This window comes from Clavelina lepadiformis, chromosome 1, assembly GCF_947623445.1.
Source record: "Clavelina lepadiformis chromosome 1, kaClaLepa1.1, whole genome shotgun sequence".
Classification (NCBI taxonomy): domain Eukaryota; kingdom Metazoa; phylum Chordata; class Ascidiacea; order Aplousobranchia; family Clavelinidae; genus Clavelina; species Clavelina lepadiformis.
Genome location: NC_135240.1, coordinates 26,439,330 through 26,461,883, shown reverse-complemented (window position 1 = coordinate 26,461,883; position 22,554 = coordinate 26,439,330). Strand labels below are relative to the sequence as shown.

At 36.5% G+C, this 22,554-nt stretch overlaps 3 protein-coding genes across 3 annotated transcripts; 2 read left to right on the top strand and 1 right to left on the bottom strand.

Annotated features, from left to right (window-relative positions):
• The first annotated feature begins 1,063 nt into the window (after positions 1-1,063).
• LOC143467753 (putative helicase mov-10-B.1) lies at positions 1,064-10,192 on the top strand. The gene is made up of 20 exons (XM_076965064.1): positions 1,064-1,362; positions 1,772-1,867; positions 2,180-2,270; positions 2,449-2,614; positions 2,937-3,177; positions 3,529-3,666; positions 4,423-4,576; positions 4,832-4,983; positions 5,215-5,388; positions 5,589-5,733; positions 5,913-6,071; positions 6,226-6,329; positions 6,415-6,520; positions 6,731-6,818; positions 7,129-7,242; positions 7,335-7,537; positions 7,789-7,878; positions 8,036-8,221; positions 8,560-8,734; positions 8,934-10,192. Exons 1-20 carry the CDS (start codon positions 1,103-1,105, stop codon positions 9,056-9,058), a joined length of 2,967 nt encoding a protein of 988 aa, XP_076821179.1. The 5' UTR covers positions 1,064-1,102; the 3' UTR covers positions 9,059-10,192.
• Positions 10,193-12,573: 2,381 nt separating this feature from the next.
• Positions 12,574-17,052, top strand: LOC143468341 (nicotinamidase-like). The gene is made up of 6 exons (XM_076965493.1): positions 12,574-13,633; positions 14,960-15,106; positions 15,480-15,614; positions 15,702-15,908; positions 16,308-16,412; positions 16,569-17,052. Exons 1-6 carry the CDS (start codon positions 13,547-13,549, stop codon positions 16,608-16,610), a joined length of 723 nt encoding a protein of 240 aa, XP_076821608.1. The 5' UTR covers positions 12,574-13,546; the 3' UTR covers positions 16,611-17,052.
• A 317-nt stretch (positions 17,053-17,369) lies between these two features.
• Positions 17,370-21,384, bottom strand: LOC143467785 (uncharacterized). Its single transcript, XM_076965066.1, has 7 exons — positions 21,248-21,384; positions 20,731-20,901; positions 20,320-20,547; positions 19,844-20,126; positions 19,299-19,497; positions 18,975-19,113; positions 17,370-18,798 (listed from the first exon to the last, which is right to left on the bottom strand). Exons 1-7 carry the CDS (start codon positions 21,375-21,377, stop codon positions 17,435-17,437), a joined length of 2,514 nt encoding a protein of 837 aa, XP_076821181.1. The 5' UTR covers positions 21,378-21,384; the 3' UTR covers positions 17,370-17,434.
• Between the last annotated feature and the right edge of the window lie 1,170 nt (positions 21,385-22,554).

Sequence of the window (22,554 nt, the reverse complement as noted above, 5' to 3'; positions counted from 1 at the left end):
CAGTTTAATTTGAACTTGTATTTTTAATGTCACAGTGTAAAAGCCATTCTTATACCAACATAATTTGCTAAAGAAAGAAAAGTCAAATAAAGTAACTGCCTTTGTTTATTTTGAAACATGGTTTGAAAAATATTTCAAAAGTTTCCAGCAAAACACATTCATATTATAGTTGTTGCCGTTGTGACATATTTGTTTTTGTTACAACGCTTCCTTGCATTGTGACATCAGCTGAGAGAAAGGAAGTGTCAGGCAGGTCACTGGTTACTGCACAAAGTACTAATATTAGCAGCATGGTTGTAACCTTGATGAAACAACTTCCTGGAAACATGCAAAGTAAATTTATTATTAACGATATACTTTTACACTGGTGTTAGATTCACCCATGTTCATGGTTTAATATAAGTATCAGTGCATGAAACAGTGTCAGTTTTGTACGGCTCCGATCTCATAACAAACTACTTAGGAAATGGATTGGTCATGACTCATGTTTACAAATTATGATTTTCAATATCTAGTTATACTGTAGTAGCTACATCTTTTGTTGCATTTGAGGGATGAAAAGATTAAAAAATGAATTATAAGTAAAATTAAAATAAATTTCTCATTTTAAAAACATCATTTTTACTTAGACAAGTTAATTTTACTTTTTACATATATATTAAATTATTCAATATTCCTGTTAACCCTAGTAGCACTACTCGCAACTTTTTGTACTGTGGTTTTTGTGTTTCCTTTGTATTATTTTGTTATCAAATACGTTTAATGTAAACTTGTGGTACATACTGCATAGACATGCAACATCTAAAGGTATTGGACATACCAAATGCCTTCTGCTGGTTGGTAAAGTTTTCCATTACAAGCAGCCTTTGTTTTATCGACAGAAAGTACATAACCTATTTTTCATTATTACACTAATTAATCATAATTCATAACTACGTTCTCAGAATGAATACGAGAGCCAAGACAATAGGAAGCATTTTATTAGTCAGACATTTCTGTCGATACAACGACAATTTTCAGTGTATTAGAGAACCAATGATGTGGCAAGGTTGAAAATAACCGCGTTTATTTTTACGTTTTTAGGCTTTGTAAGAATTGCAATATGGTAAAACATACATTGGATCAGATCGGGAAAATAGGTCTGGACTTTCTTGCTTACCTGGAAGACAATGGACTTCTAAAAACATCCGCCAAGCCGGAATTAAAAGAAATCTATGAGCGGAAGTTTAAAGTGACACAACAAAGAAGGGTGCCATGTTTTTCATCTGTCCTGTACGTTTTATTCAGGAGAACCAGAATGCTTGTTGTTACAAATGGTTACATTTATTTCAAAGGCACGGACGATTGGAAAAACAGGAAAGAGTGAGTGAATAAAAGTACATTGCTCCTATTGTAGTGCTATTATGCTACTGTATGCTTTTGCACATGACTTCATTTGTGTATACCTCAAAAAAATGGAAAAAAATAGTTGGTTTAAATAAAATGGTTTATTAAACCAACCTTTTTTATAACGTGATTTTGTGTTTTGTATGACAATATGATGTTGTCTGAACCATGTTCACCAAATTTTGAAGTAAAATAAGAAACAGGATATAGTTTAGCACTCTTTAGGTTAACTTTATACTTTTCGACATCGAAAAGCCGTGAACTGTACCGAAAAATATAAAGTTAACTTTAAGAGTGCCAAACTATATCCTGTTCTTATTTTCCATTATAACAATATGTAATTCCTTATTCTCACAGTAAGTCGTTAAATGTTAACTTTCTTTAGTTCAACCAAACTGAGATTTTTGAATGACAATGTTTCACAACAAGAACATACAGAAATACTGAAAGTAATGAAAGAAATAAGGACTGCAGGAAGAAGGTAACACTAAGATTATATTAATCTTTACAATTATTGTTAAAATTAATATATTTGTGGAGATGTATAGTATATTCCATTTCTTGTAACTTTGGATTTTTTTGGATATGTTCTTGTTGTTTATATATATGCGAGTGTTTAAATTTTTTGGATTGTGATTATAATTAATTCATTGTTTTTGAGCATATTGTGGCATTTTTGCAACCCTCTTGCCACCGTGTTCTTTGCTGTTTTTTTATGAAAATAATAATCTGAATGAATGACTGCTGATTGGTACTTTCTCACCACATAACATCAACTTTCTGCTCTTTGCAGAGATGATTTTCTCAAGTCTTCAAACTTTGAAATAACTTGTGATCCTCCTGAGCTGGAAAGTAGCCCGGGCTATGTGACCCTTGACCTAAGGGTATGACTCTTCAAAACTCATGCGATTATTTTTTCGTAACAACTAGGCTGCCATATTTTGGACTTAACAACAACCAATCTGTAAAAGTATTGTTATTTTAACAATGTCTTGTTAACAGTGTCTTGTTAATTGCTTGCTAAAAATAAACATAACTTTAAAACATAAGTTTAATGAACAGGAAAAGAAAAAATCGTCATTTGTACTGCACATCAAAAACATAAGTGAAGAGACATATCTGCTGAAAAAGTGTTTGTTTTTGAGAAAATCTACGGCCATGACACTTTCTGACCAATTTGGTTGTACTTTGCTCACAAAGAATGCCCGGGAAGTCGAGATACCTCCAGGTAAACTCAATCAGTTTTAAAATGGACTGGAACAAATGAGTGAAGATTAGATTTAAGAAAATATGTTCACTTATTTTGGAGCATTTTTTGTTATGTCTAATGCAGTGTTTCCCAACCTGGGTACCGCGAAGGTGTAGTTGGGGATCTGTAAGTTATTCTTTAATTCGTCATAAATAACCTATTAAGTAACAATTTTGAAGTTGGAAATCCACGAGAAAGGAATTATTACAGCTAGGGGTCCACATGTAGAGAAGGTTGGGAACCACTCGTATACTACGTGGTTCACTAATTTGTGCCAAAATCCGAAATTTTTCCTCAACAGGTGCTGACTACAAGATCACTGTGAATTGTCAAATAAACGAAAAAGTTGGATCGTACTGCAGCGATCTGTTTTTTCGATTTTCGCCGGAAAATTCACAGCAGTCACATCTTGTTATGCGTTACCTGCGCACTTTTCGTTCCAATGATATCGTGGAGTTGTTGAAGCCAACCGAACCTTATAAGCGGATGAGAATTTCCAGAGACAATAACATTCGGATACTGCGTGGAGAAAGATTAATGGGGTATGAAGGCACCCCAGTGACTCCCTTTTTAAGCTCAATAACTTATCTGTTCTGTACAGTATCATGAAGTGACCACGGTAATGCAATTACAAAAACTAATGTTTTGCAAAGAGCTATGTAGCATAATTACATATGTAAAGTAAATTTAGGTAACTTGATTATGTGAAATAAATTAAAGTAGTGGTAAAATTATATATTTGTCCTCTTTAAGTGTGCTGGTAATCTTGGTTCTTTTTTCTACACTTCCTTCAAATTATTTAGCAGTGTCTATGAATTTAGTAACACTTTAGTATTAAAGATCTTTGTAGACTTCTTTTATGTTCGTATAACCATGTGCTGCATGTTGTGAAGGTCGGATACAGCAAACAAATTACAGATGACTCGTCAATTGCCATACTATCACGTGACACCTGAAATTTGCTCTGCATATGATCAGCGCATTTTTTCACGTGACGTGGCAACGCTGAACGATAAGGACAAACAGTTGATGTGAGATTCTGCTTTTATTTTACTTCAGACGGTAGCACGTTTGCTCACTTGTATTTGTAATAATAATGCACGCTTTTTAAATCAGTGCTCTTGGCACCGACAAAAGCAGTTCTAATCTGCAGTTGAATTATTTTTATCTAATGATAGCTGTTATGTGCATACTGTGTAAGGAACGTAATATTCATGTAAGAAGTTTCGATACGTGGCATTTTTATTCTCATTTTCAACACTATGCAGTTGTGCACCAAAAGCAAACTTTTATGGTTCATTGCCATCATTTCTTTTCATCATCCTCATGTTGGACATTATGACTTCATTTCTGCTCCTGTTCATTGAAAAATAATTAACCGTTGGTCAAGTATTGATTATTGGTTTCACTTTTAATCTGTCCATAGCGCAGTTAAGCTTTCACTGTAGGGATTGCTCGTCAATAATGTTGTAGGCTAATGGGGCAGTTCTAATCTGCTGCAATCCACGTTTTCGACTCTTGCCAACCTGCTGTTGTAAGTGAGCAACTTATCAAATCATTATTTATTCCGTTTCAGCCAAAACCTGCTCAAATAACTCTAAAATTAATGCTCTGTTAAGCGATATGCACTGTACTGGTAAGTTTAGTGTTTAGACATCTAGACTGAAAATGTCTGTGTGGGAAAATTGAAGTCTGCTTTAAGAAGTCTTTTTCAGTATTTATAAGCAAGGTCAAATAGGAATTTTGACAAACCTGAATATAAATCACTAAAAGCAATTCTTATTCAGTGAAGAACTAAGTGATGATCTCGACTTCAATACGTACAGAAGAAAATTTTCCACCTTACTTCAACTTGAAGAGAAACAAGCGGAGCACGACATCCATTTCTATGACATCAATGGCGCAAAACTTGAAAGAGAAGGGAATCGCTTCCGCCTTAAGGTTTGATCACACTTAATAACATTCGTTTAATAAATAACTAAAACCTCATTAACTTAAAACTTATGGAACCCATTAAATTAGCGCTTCGTTAAACTTTTGCATGAATAGTGATGTATTGACAAGCTTTCATTGCATTCTTTCTATCGCCATCAATAAAAAAACAAATACATCGCTGAAAACTAATGGCTTGCTGTTGTGCTCACGAACGTAACGAAAGTGGAGAAAACGTGCTTACTTATTAATCTGGTTTTGAAGGTGCCAGGTCTATCTGAGAGGCGACCGTCAGTTTTGAAAGGCGACAGGATCTTCCTGAGATTGGCAAGCGGTCAGTCACTTGGAGATATAAAATATGAGGGTTATGTACACCAGGTAGAGCTCAATTCCGTTTTGCTGGGGTTGCACCAGAAGTAAGTTGGTGGGAATTCGCTATTATATTAAATGATGTCAGATGAAAGAATTGGTTAAACCAGAAACTATTTAACTTCAATAAAGTGACATACCAAAATAAAATTTTGATTAATGAAAAGATGCTTAGTGATTAATTATAAGTTTTGTTGCAAACTATTTTTGTGAGTTCATAAAAAACGTTTTTTGTTTTTTTAATGTTAAACGTTGTATTTAACTCTGTATTTCTGTAGTTTCAAGCAAATGTTTATGGATGGAATGAAATTCAACGTCTCATTCACGTTCAACCGACTGACGGTTCGGCTCCAGCACAGAGCAGTTGAAAATCTGACACAGCCTTGGATCAAAAAAATTCTTTTTCCTGACGCATCTGATGAAGATGTAGCTCAGACAAATCCTGAATTGAGGTAGAGTTTGTTACAACGTGCACCACATCAGTTAGGATTGAAGATTTTTTTGTTTTATTAGTCATAACGGACATTGTAACTTAGCTTAGCGTGGATATCCAGAGTATTTTGCATTCGTAGGTTCTGTAGTCTGCTCACTTCGTACTTGTAAGGAAAGTTCATCGCACGTAACCATCACAATTGTTGTTATAATCGTTCAGAATATACAATGCTATGATTTCAAACAATGAGGAACAACTCTTGGCTATCAAAGCGATTGTGCACGGAAGATCACGTGTTCCGTACATCATTTTTGGTCCACCAGGAACAGGAAAAACAGTCACTATGGTTGAAGCAATCAAGCAGGTACCGTAACGAGCTCAGATATGCTTGAATGACCAATGCACTGCTATGTGCATAAGCAAGAACTTGCTTACAGATAAATGTGGTAAATCATTTACAAAACATCGATCTGTCATATGACTCATGTTAATTTATAGGCAAACATCTGTTACTCGGCTGACCCTTCATGTAAATATTTGCAGGTTGCAATACAACAAAAAAAGCGCGTGCTCATATGTGCTCCATCAAATAGTGCCTGCGACCTTCTTGTCGATCGACTGCTTCAGCATGTCGGGAAGAATGAAATTTTCCGCATGCACGCAATGACACGGCCGTGGAGAGACGTGCCTGATAAAGTCAAGGTTAACTTGTAATGAGATATTTTGTCGCTTCTGTGTCTGTATTTCTCACATTTGGTCTCTTGTGGTTGATGACAGCTGCCTGGATCTTCAGTCGGTTTTGCCAAATATTTCTCGCAATTTTTACCCTCGTGTCATTCCAACTTTTACAATTTAGGAAGTTTCAAACTACGACGCTTCCGAGAGAGATTATTATTACCCTACAAAGGAAAATTTGCAAAAGTATTATATTCTGGCCACCACTTTGGTCACAGCGGGAAGGTAAATTCTATAACAACGTAAATACCATCAACATGATTATTGTTTTGTTTTTTGTCATAGTTAGGTCTTGTTTTTCTTTCTGCAGACTTTCATCAGCAAACTTTCCGACTGGTCATTTTGATTATATTTTCGTGGATGAAGCAGGTCACGCCGTCGAACCAGAATGCATGATTGCTGTGGATTGTTTACTGGTGAGTTTGGGAACTGGCGGGCTTTGCGGTGTTGCTATGATTGAACAGAGTTGCTTGTTAATGGAGTGGCACGAATGGTTCAAAGTTTCATGCAAATGGTCATTTAAAAAACATTTTACAGCATTAAAGAGATCATAAAAGAAACACTGTGTCGGTTATAAATAAAAATATATCAGAGCAATTGGCTGTCTACATGGATGCTTTTTACAGAACAAGACAGGTCGCTTGGTATTGGCTGGTGACCCCAAACAACTTGGCCCTGTTCTTCGTTCAAAAGCAGCAGTGGAGTATGGTTTAGGTGAGCACTCCACGTTTGAGAGTTAAGATTTCAAGCTGCAATCAATTCGTGTAACACTGCAAAATAACTAGGGAGGTGTCATGGCATGAAAAACACAGAGTTTGTGTGGAAAGATTTTCCCTGCGTGGGGCTAAACATTGTGACACTGTTTCCTACGCTGTCTTGCTCGCTGTAGTGACATTCGAAGATAAAGTGAATTCCAATTAGTTCACAAATGACCCTCAGTGTCAAGCCTAAATACTATATTTACCCTGATGCTACTCATGGATGAAAAATAATTTTTAGTGGCACAATTATGAATGATTTTCAGCTGTGTCCTATCTTGAACGTCTGATGGAGAACCAGGACATCTACCAGCAGCATGATGAAGGTTACGACCATCATGTCATCACAAAATTGCTCAAAAATTATCGATCTCACAAAGGTACTTTTTTCTGTTCTACATGGAAACATTTAACAATTTCAAATAATCAACATAACATTAACATGTTGATTAGTTGCGTTTATGTCTCCCAGCGATCCTGGAAATCCCCAACGAGTGTTTCTATGACAACGAGCTAAAGGAAGAGGCTGACCCAATCGTTAGCAACCAATTTTGCTCCTGGAAGCATCTTCCTAAACCCGAGAAAAATTTCCCAGTGATTTTCCACGGAGTGAAAGGCAAAGATGAGAGGGAGGCAAACAGTCCATCTTACTTTAACGCTGAGGAAGCTTCAGTTGTAAGTGACGTCTCATCAAATGAAACCAAAGCCTCAGTGTAGTCACATCCACTGAAACAGATTGCAGCTTCTTATGCGTAGTGAAGCTGTTATTGAAACCTGACATAATAATATACAAAGTTTCTAAATTCGATGTGACGTGAAATTCAAACTCTATGCCAAATGTTCTCGTATAGTGCTTTGAAGATTGTATGCTATTTTTATTTTCACTGCTTTCAATTATTATTAAATAACTACTCATCATGACTCAGGTTTATGACTACCTGATTAAGCTCTTGAATACTCGAAAGAATCGTGTCACGCCCGCACAAATTGGCATCATATCTCCTTACAGAAAGCAGGTGAAGTAGATCAATAAATGTATCGGTTGCAAACTATTTTGAGTGTCAGTTTAATTGCATTCATATGAATGTAGGTAGAAATATATTTCTTTCTATTTTTTGCCTGTTAGCTCGTGTTCTTGAGTATCCAGAAAACAACAAACATAATTTTTTTCAGGTTCAAAAGCTGAGAAAGTTGCTCACTGACAAGAAAGTCATAGGAAAAGAGGAAATTAAAATTGGAAGTGTTGAGGAGTTTCAAGGTCAGGAGAGAAGAGTTATCATCATCAGCACTGTCCGGAGCAATTCTGAACATCTTCTGGAAGATGAGAAGTTCCAACTCGGTTTCTTGAGGAATCCAAAGGTTTGAATTACCTGAGTTACCATAAGTACCTCAGTTACAACTTATAAATACATGAGTTACATGAATTACAAATACATAAGTTTCATACGTTATTGGAGTTAAATTACCTGAGTAACTAATATATTAAAAATTATCTTGGTTTTGTAAGTTCTAACTTAGTCTAAAATGAAGTCTGGCTTTTGCGAAAGTGATTCCTAATGTCAGGAAACAAACTCTGATACCACACTTTTTATTGCTGGTAGTTTATATGACTGTGCAGTCTAAATTCATGTGGTGCAATTTCAACTTCCTGTGTTTGTTTAATTCAAATTTTAAGTTTTCGAATTCATCCATTTCAGAGGTTCAATGTTGCCTTGACCCGGGCTATGTCTTTGCTTATTGTGGTTGGAAATCCACAAATACTCCATTTGGATTATTACTGGAACCAGTTTTTAACTTACTGCATCGACAATGGTGGCTACACCGGCATGAAATTTGACCCAACTGCTGATGCTATTCCAATTGATGACCCAGGTAGGAAACAGATATTAACAAATCGAGTCTTTGTGCCTCACTCTTTTCATTACCTAGTCGTTCGTATGCAATGACCTTAAACTAGTGATTTTTCCTTGTTGGAAACATAATTTTAACTGGTAGTGACGTACCGTTTGAAATATTTTCAAATCGTCTGATACTCTTTTGTATTTTTGTGATGTATATGTGGACGTTACAGGCAACCCTGTTGATGATCTTGAAGCAAGGATGAAGAGACTTGGCCTCCTCAACACAAACGAAGAGGAGGAAAACTTGAGTCAGCTGCAGGCACAGGTTGACCCTCCATGGAGAGATGAACAGTAAGGATCATGTTCCCTGGACCTTACTTCGGATAAGTTCCAACGGCATCAACATTCCATGAGCTGCCAATAAACCTGTGTTTGCTTCAACATCAAAATCTTAAAGCAAACTTTTTTCCATTTTTATCCACTTTTATCGTGTATTACACCTATTTTACCGTTATTTTTAATCATGATTTTCTTTTAAAAATTTACAGTGTTTTTCGTGCACGGTATTGCCAAATGTGGTTTAGCTTGGTTTTAAACGTCACTTCAGTGAATCACTATTTACATGTCATACCGTTGGTTGTAGTTACCATCGTATTGCTTTAGCTTTTTATGACGTCATACTTGATCACTGAACAAGTTGTGCGTGACCACTGACTTCAAATGTTTTTCCACGTAAATGTTATCTTTATCACTCACTCACCTAATGCTTCCCTTCTAGTCACATAAAATTTAAATTTTTGATTTTTTTTCCATACTCCAGTACTTTTTATCTTGTACGACGGTGTCTTTTGGTGATCTGGTTGCTTTGTCTATTTAGTATCACTTGGCTAACTTCTCTTATTATCATTTCGACGTTACTGGTTGTGCAGTTCGTAGATATTGATATTGCTTTTGCTTGTGTTATGTCGGCCAGCTGTTTTCATACAAAAATTGTGTAATCTCTAAAGATAAATTTTTCACATTTCATTTGCTTTCTGTGTGAGATAATTTTTTGCCTACTTTAGCGCATTGTGTACTATTCGAGATCCTATTTTGAAAAATACTGTATTTTCACTAATTTACTTGATTGCTAAGTATTCGATACGTTTTTGGGCTTATATTGCATAGCTGTGGGTTGTATAATATACATTCCATCTTTAGAGTGTTGGCTTCTTTTTGAAGTACAGTAATGAATTTCTCAATCAAATTGGTGTTCATTAATGCTCAATCGCTTTGGTTACGTTTTCTTTTGCATAAAAAAAAACATTTTAACTAGTTAACTGTGCTTTGGGTGCTTAGATATTTGCCAAATTAATTCTAAACGTTCCAGTAACTTACATATTGTTAACTACAATTTTATGCAATCTTATACAGTATTTTGACGAGATTAAAGTCGATTGTGCAAATGTCTCTTCACCAATGACGCACAGTAAAATTCTTGTGATCTCAAGCGTGTCGTCCTTTTTGTCCCCATCGAAATCATATATGTTGATGAAACTTCCCAGTTTGATAATGAGTTTTACAATTATTTTGTCAGTAGCCAAGTTCACGGCGAATTATTTCAAAACTCGGTTTTGTAGATCTTATCCATGCAACGTAAATGGAAAGTAGGAATAAACGGTGAATATTTTGACAAATTAGAGTTATTTTTTGGAATGTGGCAGGCACCTAATGTAATTTCTATGAAATGAAGGTCATTGTTAATAAGAACCATAGATATAATATAAACACTACGATGAACTTTAATATAAAGTGTTTATACACTATCAATGGTAGGAACCCATATTTGGTTAAATAAGAGCGTCAATAAATTTTGTAGTTCAGGTAAGTTAGCGTAATAATTCAAGCTATTGAGAATACCGAGATGAATATATAATCCTGACGTATGTATTAACGCCCTTTTGATAACTTTTTCTGTGTATTAGTGAAATCGTGATTTTACTCAACTTCCAACTAAAGCGTCTTCCATGAAAATCTTTTTATTCTTTGATGTTAAGCAGGAGCAGATATAAAGAGGAGTAGTCTTATAAAGTGTTCACATCATCTAAATATATGTAGAAATAAATACGTAAAGTAAAATTATGATACAGTAATACAAATTGAGTAATACAAGAGCTAGGCTATAAGTAGCCTAGAATTTGTTAAGTTAAGCATATAGGCTATTGCATATATGCTCGCTTTCAGAAAGCAGCAAACTCTGAATGACGTTGATGGAGTTGAGATTCAAATACGAGCTTAGCTTACAGCTTTGGTTTTTACACAGTAGCAACAAGTTTGTCTTTTGCTGAAGCAAAAGTTGTCTCTAAGGGTGTTATGGTGTTGCTTTTGTGTTAATGAAAGGAAAGTCTTTTTGGGGTTTTAACTTTTCGTCAAGAATTTCTTGCTGGTAAGGATGAATACTATGAGAAAAAGAATGGAACCTATGTCTATTGCAATTCCGTTACTTCAATAAACACCGGACGTGTCATTCACCAACTGTTGGTTGCAGTATTCACCCATGTTGCTGAACGAAGTGATTGACGTTTGATCACAGGTTGAGGCGAGGATTATATTTCGATGAATCCCATCTCGAAGTGTGATTATTGCTGATTAGTTATTGTCCTATTATTGCATATTGCAATATTGATAACACATATCAATGTTCCAGTTGTTTTATTGCTGTCAAAGACTTGATACCCTACGGCCTACACAAAAGGCGTGACCAATGACAATTAAATACAACATAGAGTCTGACCATCTTTTCTAGCGGATAACACGGGACATTGTAGTAAAAAATACTGGATAAGCCGTCATTACATTATATATTTATGGATAATTCCAACAACAGAATAGCTATTAATCACATTTCCAACTCAAATATCTTGCGCAACGAGTTTCGATCGTTCAATACTATATGATAGAACTTATGACAATCCAGGTCATAATTTTGTCTCATAGCTTTCATTGTCAGTACACTTAATCTAGATTTTTCCATTGAACACATATCGTTCATGACAGAAAACACTCGTTCAATGCATGATTTAACATGACAGCAAAGCAACCTCAGCTTGCATTAACCCCTTGTTAAGTCCTTGCCATGTCCGCTTTTATTAAAAACAGGAAAAACTGAAAATATTTGTGAAAAAGACAAATAAAAACCAAGAAAAATATAAACACGTATAAACAGATATAAGCTACGCCTACAAACCGCGAAAAAAACGGTCCCGTTCACGAAAAAATTGTGGCGTACAAAATGGAACGTCTGGTCAGCTGAACACAACACCACATGCTGTATTCGACGATTATAAGTTACTATGACATAACATATGTAGCAAGAAAGTGGTTTTCTAAAAGCGACGAGCCCGACTTTCCCCGAAGGTAAATGTTGTAATTCTGTCGCCAGTGAGAATTTTACGCTCCCTTTAAATATCAAATTAAACACAGGCATTCACCAAATGATATGCGCAAATAATTAATGCAATGAATGTGACGTATTCGTCACACTCACCTTTTGTGTATGGCAGATTTCCGAATTTTTATTTTAGCTTACAGATATTGCTAACTTCCGATATCAAGTTTCGGGAAGGTTGCTACATCACATTTACTCAAACATTAAATAAAGCAAATGTTTTTCATAGCAAACAAATTTTTACATTTTCTGATCAAATAATTTATTTTGTAACGGGGGACGTCCCGTAACGAAAAGAATAGTTTCGCTGTGAAATTTTGCTTTCGTTAAAATATGATTCATCGGTAAACAAATGACAGTGGTAACATAGGTTTTCTCGCATTATTTCCCAGTTAATTAAATAAGGTTGCTACAGTCACAAGATCACAACTTAACCTGAAATTGCTTTAATGGGTTGTCGGATAAGATGTTTACGGTATAGTTGTCCTAGTTTCGATTTGTTGGTATAGAATAGAATAACCTTAATACAGTAGGTTTTAAAAGAAGTTAGGATGATTAAATACGGTAGTAGCCTGAACCCTAGTTCATAGCATAACCTATTTCGAAATATATCAACTTAAATTTATCAAATCAGGATAGGCTACTTAGCCTGTCTTAGGACTGAGAAAAGTCTTTGCACATCATAAACTGGGCGACGACTCAACACCACTGGAGCCTAATTTATTTATTTGATAATAAATTAATATTTGTTTTTATGAATGTTTAATCATAATCTGGAAAGTGTCAGTTTTCTAGCTTACAGCAAATCATGCGTTCAAAGACGCAAATTTTAAGCTGCTTTAACCTAAATTTTACGAAGATTCATCAACGTGCTCGCCGAATTTCATTATTTTTACACCATTGTAGCATGAAAAAAAAGACAGGAAAAACTGGCCAATTAAGAACTGATCCAGATGTCTGGACAGGTTTGCTTAACTGGAATGAGTTGTAAGCCTGGTTACAATGATATGAGTAAATAGCGTGTTTTAATATTGACATATAATATTAATTAGTAAAAAATGTTGACATAACAAGGAATGTGATGAAAGCATGTAAATTTTTTGATTGAAAATGCTTCATTTATAATCAAATAACACTGGCTTGGCTGTGCATTGGTTAGAACTCCCATGTATATACTTTGTCATATAATTACTGTATATATTTAGGAAGAGCCTTTCAAAACTTATAGGATAAACAAGATGTTTTTGCAATTTAAAGTTTTATAAAAAATTGAATTCACTAAATTCAATGATGGTTTACACAATTTTTGTCTGCAAGCATTTTTAAAAATGTCTATTTACCCATTCATTTTTTGAAAGTAATTTTTTCAGTAATCATAGTTTTCAAGGCATTTTATAGGCTTTTTGTGGTTTCATTATGCCCAAGTCAGCGTTGGTGGTAGTTGATGTACAGAATGATTTTATTTCTGGAACACTGGCATTAAAAGATTGTCCTGCAAAAGAGGTATGTTATGGTTTAACTCAGCGTGATCCAACTACAGGCCCGCGGGCCGCATGCGGCCCACGAACTTTCACAGTATTGATTTAATTTATTTCAATTAGAGCAAGTATAGCATTTGGATAAAAAGTGTCAAAAATCTAATTCAAAGTTGTAGACAGCAGGGCCTATACTGTTTCAACCTATCAGGTCTCGTCAGTACAACTGGGCCTCTTAAAAGGCTGATATGTACCTATTGTTCCAGACGTTTTTGTTTCCTTTAAATATTCCACAGTTTTCATGTTATGTATCTTTTAAATTGGAACCCTAATACTGGCTATTGCGCAACACTCAGGAATTTGGCATAATCCAATAATTGCGACAGCATCATTGCATCGCATGATCCATTTGTTTGTTACGTCATAATAGTAATAATAGTGGTAATAGTATTGGAAATGGCCCGCAAGTTGTCACGTTTTTGTAAAGTGGCCCGTAAGTCAAAAGTAGTTGGAACCACGCTGGTTTAACTGGTTCCACGACAATTAACCGTGGGAAATTGACCGCGAACAAACTCACCGGGGATAACTGACCGGGGGACAACTGACCGTGACGTAAATTTACCTAGAACCAACTGACCTTAAATCATATTATCACTTAAATCATATAATTTGAATAAACAACAATGCTAATTTGCGTAAAAAATAAAAATAAAATGTGTAGCGGTTGATTTGTGTCGCCGGCCAATTTGTTGCCGGTCAGTTGACCACGACCAATTGTCGCCGGTGAATTTGTTCACGGTCAATTGACGTGATCCCGGTTTAACTATCAATATGCTGTAAGCCAAATATGTGATAAATTCATAAAACCTCACTATGTGCAAGTGTTTTTGTTGTGTTAATTTTGTATTAGTCATAGAAATAGTAACCTTTGAGGCATTGTTACAAAACAGTTGCTGAATATGCTGTGAGGAAAATTGTTCTGATGCTGACAAACACAATTACCACGTCAAGTGATGAAAGTTCATCAATATGTTTTCCAACATGTCCTATATTACGACACAATTGCTATTAACTTGCTTTGTTTTTAAAAACAGAATCAAATGACTAATGAGAACCTAAACTTGATTGTAAATACCTGCATAAATATTCTAAAGAATGTCTTTCCGAGTTAAACTTTGAAGCTGACAAGTTAGATTGTCATTGCTCAGCAATGTCAATAATTGTAATGTTGTATTCTGGATCACCAATGTTAGTGTTTATACACAAGAAACAAGCGATATTCAGCGAATTTGTTCGGTTTTGGGTTGGCCCATCTCCACAATCCACTGCAAAGTAGATTTTCATTGTTTTATAGGATGGCTTGGAAGTGGTTGATGTCATAAACGAACTGACAAAGCTCGAGGGATGGGATTTAGTTGTTTTCACCCTTGACTGGCACCCCCAGGATCATATTTCTTTTGCCACTAACGCACACAAGTTCAAACAGCATTGTGATTCAAAGGTTGAAGCTTGAAACTAAGATTTCTAAAACCCAGCATGCAAGCAATTATGACGCAGTATACTAAGAATTTAATATTCATAAATGTTCCTTCTGTTTTTATAAGTGGAGGTTATTTATTGTGTGACTATGGTTGTACATTTTCGTTTTATTTTCTAGTTCGGTATTCATCTACTGTAGCTGTGCATTTCAAATAAATACACAGTTTAATTCCAATTTGCTGGTAAACCGTTTACTCAAAATTGGCCGGTTGATTAAAAAATTGCCAATGGCATTATCATATATTAACTTAACCCTTTGAATTTACTTTTTAAATCTATTTGTTTATCGGAACCATGTATGCCAGAAAGATGGTCATTTGACTTTTTGCAATTAGGTCCATTTGGAGTGCGCGGAGGTTTATGACAAAGTTGTCTTCAACGTCGAGGATGATCAGAAGAGGGAACAAGTTTTGTGGCCTCCTCACTGTGTGCAAGGCTCTTGGGGAGCTGAATTACATGAAGACGTCTATGTACGGAGTCTTTCAATAACTTTATCTTGGATCTATGTTTATATTTTGTTTCTATGTAATTTTATGCGCTGTCATTATGTTCCTCAGGTGCCTGCAGGCAGTGTAACAGTCAAGAAAGGTGTGAACACATCGCTTGATTCCTATTCAGCCTTTTTCGACAACGACAAAATAAACGAAACAGAACTGTGTCAAGTGCTGCAATCTCATGGAATTGACCGCACCTTTATCTGTGGTCTTGCCACTGATATTTGTGTCAATTTCACAGCCACCCATAGCAATGAACTTGGGTTTAAGGTGCAATTTTTTCCCTAATATGCTTCAAGAGCCATAAAGCCACTTATGTACCTGCCATAAACTAATTCTCTATCATACATTCTTATATAAATTATCTTCAGAGTGCAGTAGAAGCTTCATAACTATGCTTTGCTTTACTCAAAGTAACCTAATTCGTGTATTTGAAAATACCAACTTTGGATATCTGAAAATTTGTATAACTCAACGTAATTTAATTGTTCTAATTTAGCCAATCAGCTTTAAACGTGTTGTACACGATGCTATGATTACAGTTTCAAAGTTCTATACCAAGTTTCTTTTGGGTTTTGTAGTTATGTGTAAAACCTTACTTAATTGGCACCACTGGTAGTTGACTACAATTTACATTGTTTATGATCAATTTATGTTTATTCTCTGCAGACCTACGTAATAGAAGATGCATGTCGTGGTGTGGATAACCACAACATCCAATGTGCACTTTGCAAGATGGACGAAAGTGGTATTACCAGGATCAAAAGTGATAAGGTATTCTCGACGTTGTTTCTACCCGAGCCTCGTCAACACACTTTGATTTCCAATCAATTATTCACTTGTTAGAAGTCGAAAATATTGGTTCTTTTTCATGGCGTCCTTACTTTGCCTGGAATTTTTACTCAAAACCGCAACATTTTTTGTTTTCAGATTTCTTCACTCCTGACAACCAAAGAACCCCCCATGCAGTGACAGTCACTGAGACAACTTCGCACACTTCTTCACTTCCCGTTTGAAACAATGTTGGTTTATGCAGATTAATTCTATTGTTTCATAAGGCAGCTTCTTGATATTGCACATTTTTGGTTTCGATTAACAATGCGTTTATTACGTAACATACGCGTTCCTTTTATTAATATACGAAGCTGAAATGTAAGCCAACTATGCTGTTGTTGCGTTTTATTATACAGTAACAACTCGAAATTCATTTGTTTACTGTGATCGGGGGAATTGTAATCATTATAATTAATTATTTATCAGTGAAACAATTCACTGACATTTAACATGTCTGGTTCTACCACTGTAGTTTGTCCTAGGTGCCGTTCGTTGCATTTAGACTTTTTACTTGTAGTAAATGTTGTGTTGACCGCTGTAATGTACAATGTTAAAAGGTTAATAAATGATAGTGCTTCAATACGTTGATTGTGATTAAATACGCTGTTTGAGGCATAAGTTGCGAGATATTCACCAAGGTCAGATCAAACGTCGCGCTCAAAAATTTGGGAACGTGAGACATGGCTTTGACGTCATTCTCCTGTTTGAATATGTTACGTTTCAAATGATATTTTCAAATTCATCAAGAAAGACCCATTATGAAAATTCCCTGAATTTAGAGCGTAGAACTATACACAAGGCCGAACTATAGCAGGACCAGTCATTCAACTGGAATCTTGGTTATGTTGGGAACTGTACATTAGGCAAATCCACTTAGCTTGCGTGTGCAGTCAGAGATGGCATTTCCAATCATAATCATTTTATTGACATTATTTTTCAACACACAATATCATGCCAGATACTCACTTCTTAACAGTTGTGCCTCCTACAGATTTAGCATGCATACAGTGATACCGATTTTTGAAGTAACAATGCTTCTCACAACGACATTTTCCAGCGCAGCAGGTGTAAGTCCTACGTGGTTTCTTGTCAGGGTCGCAGCAATTTCCTGGGCTTCCGTCGTCGGCAAGACATTTCGGTTCGGTTAAACAAGTGTACTGATTGCATCGATAATTTGCAGAACTCACCCATTTGTCGCAATAGATGGAACAGTGTTTCATTTCCGATACTTTCTGGCACCATGACGGAGCTTGAGGACATGTTCCGAGAAATGAGCAGTTCCTTGTGCGGCTGCTCAAGCCTTGGCAGCAACCGCCATGACAAGGACTCCAATCAGAATATTGGAATGTTGGGCAAGTACAAACAATGCATATTCTGTTCTCCCATGATGGCTCTTTACCACATTTGCCAGGCATACGCTGGCTCCCGCAGTAGCACTCTCTGGATCGACCTTGTAATCCTTTGCCGCAGCGCATTTCACTTGAACCTTTGCATGGGGACCACTCCGTCCATGGACGATACTTGATACAGCAGTGCGTGTTACATGGTCTCGTTTCTTCTTGCGGCTGCCGTGAAGTGGATTTCCCGATAACTGAGCGCATTCTTTTCTGTAAACCACCACCACACTCCTTACTACAAGCACCGTAATCAGACCACGGGCTGAGGTAGGCCGAAACCCCGGAAAACTGGCAGGAGACCCGGCTTCGAGGATAATAACAGAAAGGTTTATCACAGCATCCGTCAGATTTTCCTTGAAGTGGCTTAAATCCGGGATATTTAAGTGACCTAAACGGGCACTGGGGATGTCTGTTCTTAAAGATTCGTCTGACGTCTGTCTGAGAATAACTGGTAGATCGACCACGAAATTGAAGACAGACATCCGGATTAACAGGCAAAGGTATTTGGTCAACTTCACTGGTTGTGTTTGTGATGAGGTTTTTTAGAACAAGTCGATAATTATCCGGTCTAGCTGTTCCGGCATTAATCATGTCAATGTAAGACTTTCGCTGAAGAAACGGTAAACTAGAGCCCGCCAGGCACAAATGGTACTTGTAAGTGTTTCTATCGACGTTGACAGCGCAGCCAGTTCTTAAGCAGATGTGGTAGTTGTCGAGGAACTCTGAACCTGTAGCGTCAGACGGAAAAGGAAGACAAGTCGGCAGACTGTACCGATCACGGTCGCTAAGACGACTAGAAACTTCCTGTTCGTCGTTTTCCGAGTGAATATTGATCTGGTTTGCTAAGACCGGACTGACGCAGCTAGCACCCAGACTTCTATGGTTTCTCCAACAACAGCCAATCAGATAGCATTCGCTCTTGGTGATTGCTAGAAAAACAAAATCAAAAATCGTTACCTTCAGCATAGACAGAAAATATTAAGCTACCATTACAGTTACCTATACGCTATGCTATAGGATCAGTAAACAAACAAGATTTTTTTGGAGCAAGTCGTAGATTACAGAAAAAGCTTCAAATCGACAGTGTACAGATTTTTCGACTTACTTTTCCAACCGCACGTCTTGGCGTAATGACCAGACTCCTCTAACAAGCCCACCAAGTAACAACCGGAGGAACCACCGAAAATCTTTTCCCGGTGTTCATTCAACAAGCATTTGGTCAACAAGGGATTCCATGATCCGTGCTGCAAAAAAACAGTAAATAAAACGAAGAACGACTTAACGTACAACATTATACACAGTTGACACGTCTCTATGTCATTCATATAACCATAACCCCTCATGTTTATGAAGCAATTACAGTATTGGTACCAGAATTAGCACAAAGTAAAACTTATCGTTTTAACTGACAATCTGTTTCACAATTTACCTGTTTAACATATTCAGCGGCGTGTCTGTGGAAGACTGGATGTCTGATCGTTAAATGACAAGCAGGAACGCCAGGAAGTACACCTTGCCTGAGATACCTCCTGTACTGGAAGAGTTCGTAGTCGAAGTAACAACCGGGGTGGCGGACGCATTCCGATAAGTCGTGATTGAGAAGGGGGTCTGATGGCGAGCACGGGATTCTAGAGCAAAAGTAATCCCGTAACATAACTTAATGTTTCCACTTGAGTTATTTCTCATCTTAAATAAATCTTTTTTTAAAACATTTATTGACTTAACATTTCTCTGCAGGACGATTCCACGTCGATCGAATCCCGATTATCGAGCTTGCCTAAGTGCAAGTGGCCATAAGGGGAATTTTTCTTGTTTACTATTGTTATGTTATGTAGGCTCTTGTCTAAACTTAGAACTACTATTCATTACGACAATTACACATGGTTGAGTTTGGTTCTTTCCTGGCATCACCACGGTAACGCCGATTACTATCGAAACATATAGTGTGGCTCCACTACATCAAAAACACCCCACCTGCTGCAGTAAGGCACTTTCACGAGGGAAGACATGTCTGAATGATGGAAGTTTGTCTTGCAATTGTGGGGGAACTTTTGTTTATGGAGAGAAGATTGGTCCTCGACGGAAATGAACATATTGGAACCCTTGAAACCAAAAGGAGGCGGAAGGAGCATCGGTGGTGGAGGACTTGTACACCCCAAATTAACCGTGAGCGGATGTCCGTTGTTTGTGACGTAAGCAGAACAGTTCGGAAATGGGGTAACGTGTGCTACTTCGTAAGGGCTATAGGTGTTTCCTTCTGATAAATGTAAAAGTTTGTGTAAGGATATATAATTAAATGCACCGCAAACTATTCCAGCTAACTTCGTGGAAATAAAACTTATGGTGGGAGGAATTCGATTTGTTGGCGCACTTCAGTTATCTGCATTGTCTTGAGTTAAGACCTGACGAACGGATACACTTTTTCAAGATTGCACAAAGCATCACCTCACCTTTCAAATACTTTTGCTTATGCTTATCTTTAAGAAAATTTGCCGAGAAATATGTCTGCAGGAATTCCGTCAGTACTGTCTCGTCCCATCCGCTAGATGGCCCTTGACTTATACGAAGGAAGCAATGTGTTTCGTTACCACAGCAATGTGGATAGTCGGAGCAATTGCTTGGATGTCTAAGCTCGCCCGTGCAAAGATCAACGCAATCTAAACGTGGGAGACTTGCTCCTGAACAGTAAAAGAATTAAAATTAGATTTACACTAAATTATCAATGGAATGCTTCACAGTTTACTGATTATAAAGAGTTCAAGACAATAGTAATTTATCAGTTGACAGAGACCACACAAGCACAACGTCAGAATTTCAGCTTTTGGAAATGTGAAATGTTTATTGTCAATTGCGACACTTACTTTTTAGTGGACATTCTGCAACCACAAAATCGTAGTGCGAAGGACAGCGCCTTTTTAGATAACAATTTGTTTTATTTCCACAACAATGTGGATAGTCCTGGCATCGTTCCGCGGGTATTTTCTCATTCTTGCAAAAATCTACGCAGTCCAGCAGAGGAAGTGGCCTGTTTGCTATGTAATAGAATAATTTAAATCAAGATGTAACAACAACAGTGATATAGTTCATTGATCTGCCAACTAATTGGATCTTTGATATATGTATTTCGTCCAAACGGCTTCCATCGTCTTATTCAAACAGAAAGTAAATTGATTTACATCAACTAAATTTAAAACAGAGAAAGAAATCATAAATATATAAACAACAATATAACATTTTATTTTATAGGTAAAAATGAAATATTGTAATTTTAAATAATTTGAACAAGGAGAATATTTATAAAATTAAAAGCGAAAACGAACAGAAAACAAAAGATAGTGACAGAAAACTTTGGCTAAAAAAGTGAAAAACCAAACTTACATTTTAGTGGGCATGATACAGCTAATAGATGGTCATTCAACGTACATCGTTTTGCAGTTGTTAACGCAACCAACGAACACAATAAAATAATAACTTGCTTCATACTAAAGTAAAAATAATAGAAAATCATTTTTTAAATTTAAGTAAAAAATAGACCTGTTATTAATTAAGTAATAAGAAAACCTTTACGAGAATCTCGTAATATTTCTGCTTTTCAAATTCCAAACTTCAAATAAAAATGTTCAAACAAACTTCTAAAATCAGATGGAAAAGCTAAAAACTAAGCTACAGCAAGGGTACAACACGCTACAGCTCACTAAGCTTCAAAAACTAAATCAATAAAAACTTAACGTCTCTATCAGAGAGCGCCCAACCCAGGAATGATCGTAATGTCCCGCAGAGCTGTAACGAAAACGCCGATACTAATCAACGCCGGTGATAATTAAAAGCGGGGAACGCGGAAATTTCAATGTAGTTTACACCCGAAGATAGGCCCAGGGAAAAATACCCGGTATGTGGTCCAGCAACATGTAGTACTGTAATACAAATGACATGTGCGGTTTTTTAAGGAAATCCTACGCGCAATCTATCAACTGTCAAGAACAACAGAGCATATATAAGGGTCAGTAACAAAAGATCGATAAACTTACCTAAAACTCAAAGCATGGTTTTGAGGCACAAAACATATCATGTGTTAACGAGTAAAACAAGTGAAAAACATGGAACAAAAATGCGGTACAGTCCGAAAATGATCCGAATCAAAAAAGATTCAGATTCGTGCGAATCCGAACCAATGAAGGATGTCATCATTCTTAGATCGAGCAAATATTCAACAAGAACGTCACAACTCTTTACCTGGAAAATAAACGCTCAAATGTTTTCATTTCAATTTTTCCACTTGAACTTGATAATAAATAAACTCACATATCGTTACATAAGATTCACTCGCTGGGTCCGACTCTTTAACAAAACACAAAAATGCATTATTCGTAAGTAGGCCACAAGCAAATACAATAATGGAAAATTCGACCCGAATACGCCGGTAAGACCCGGAGCAAAAAGTTTGATGTACGTAATATTCCGATTCGTGTTTGATTCGGCACTTCCCTAACACAGTTATGAATCACCGCTACGCAGCCTGTATATTGCACTATACGCAAGTCGCGTATAGTGATGCAACGGACCACGGCAACGTAACGTGGGTTTGTTAGAACATAAATTGACAGTCTTCTAAGATGAGAGAGTAGCGTGTAGATAAATCGTTATATTTTGCATCAAAAACTGAAAGAAAACATGTTGTTCTTGCA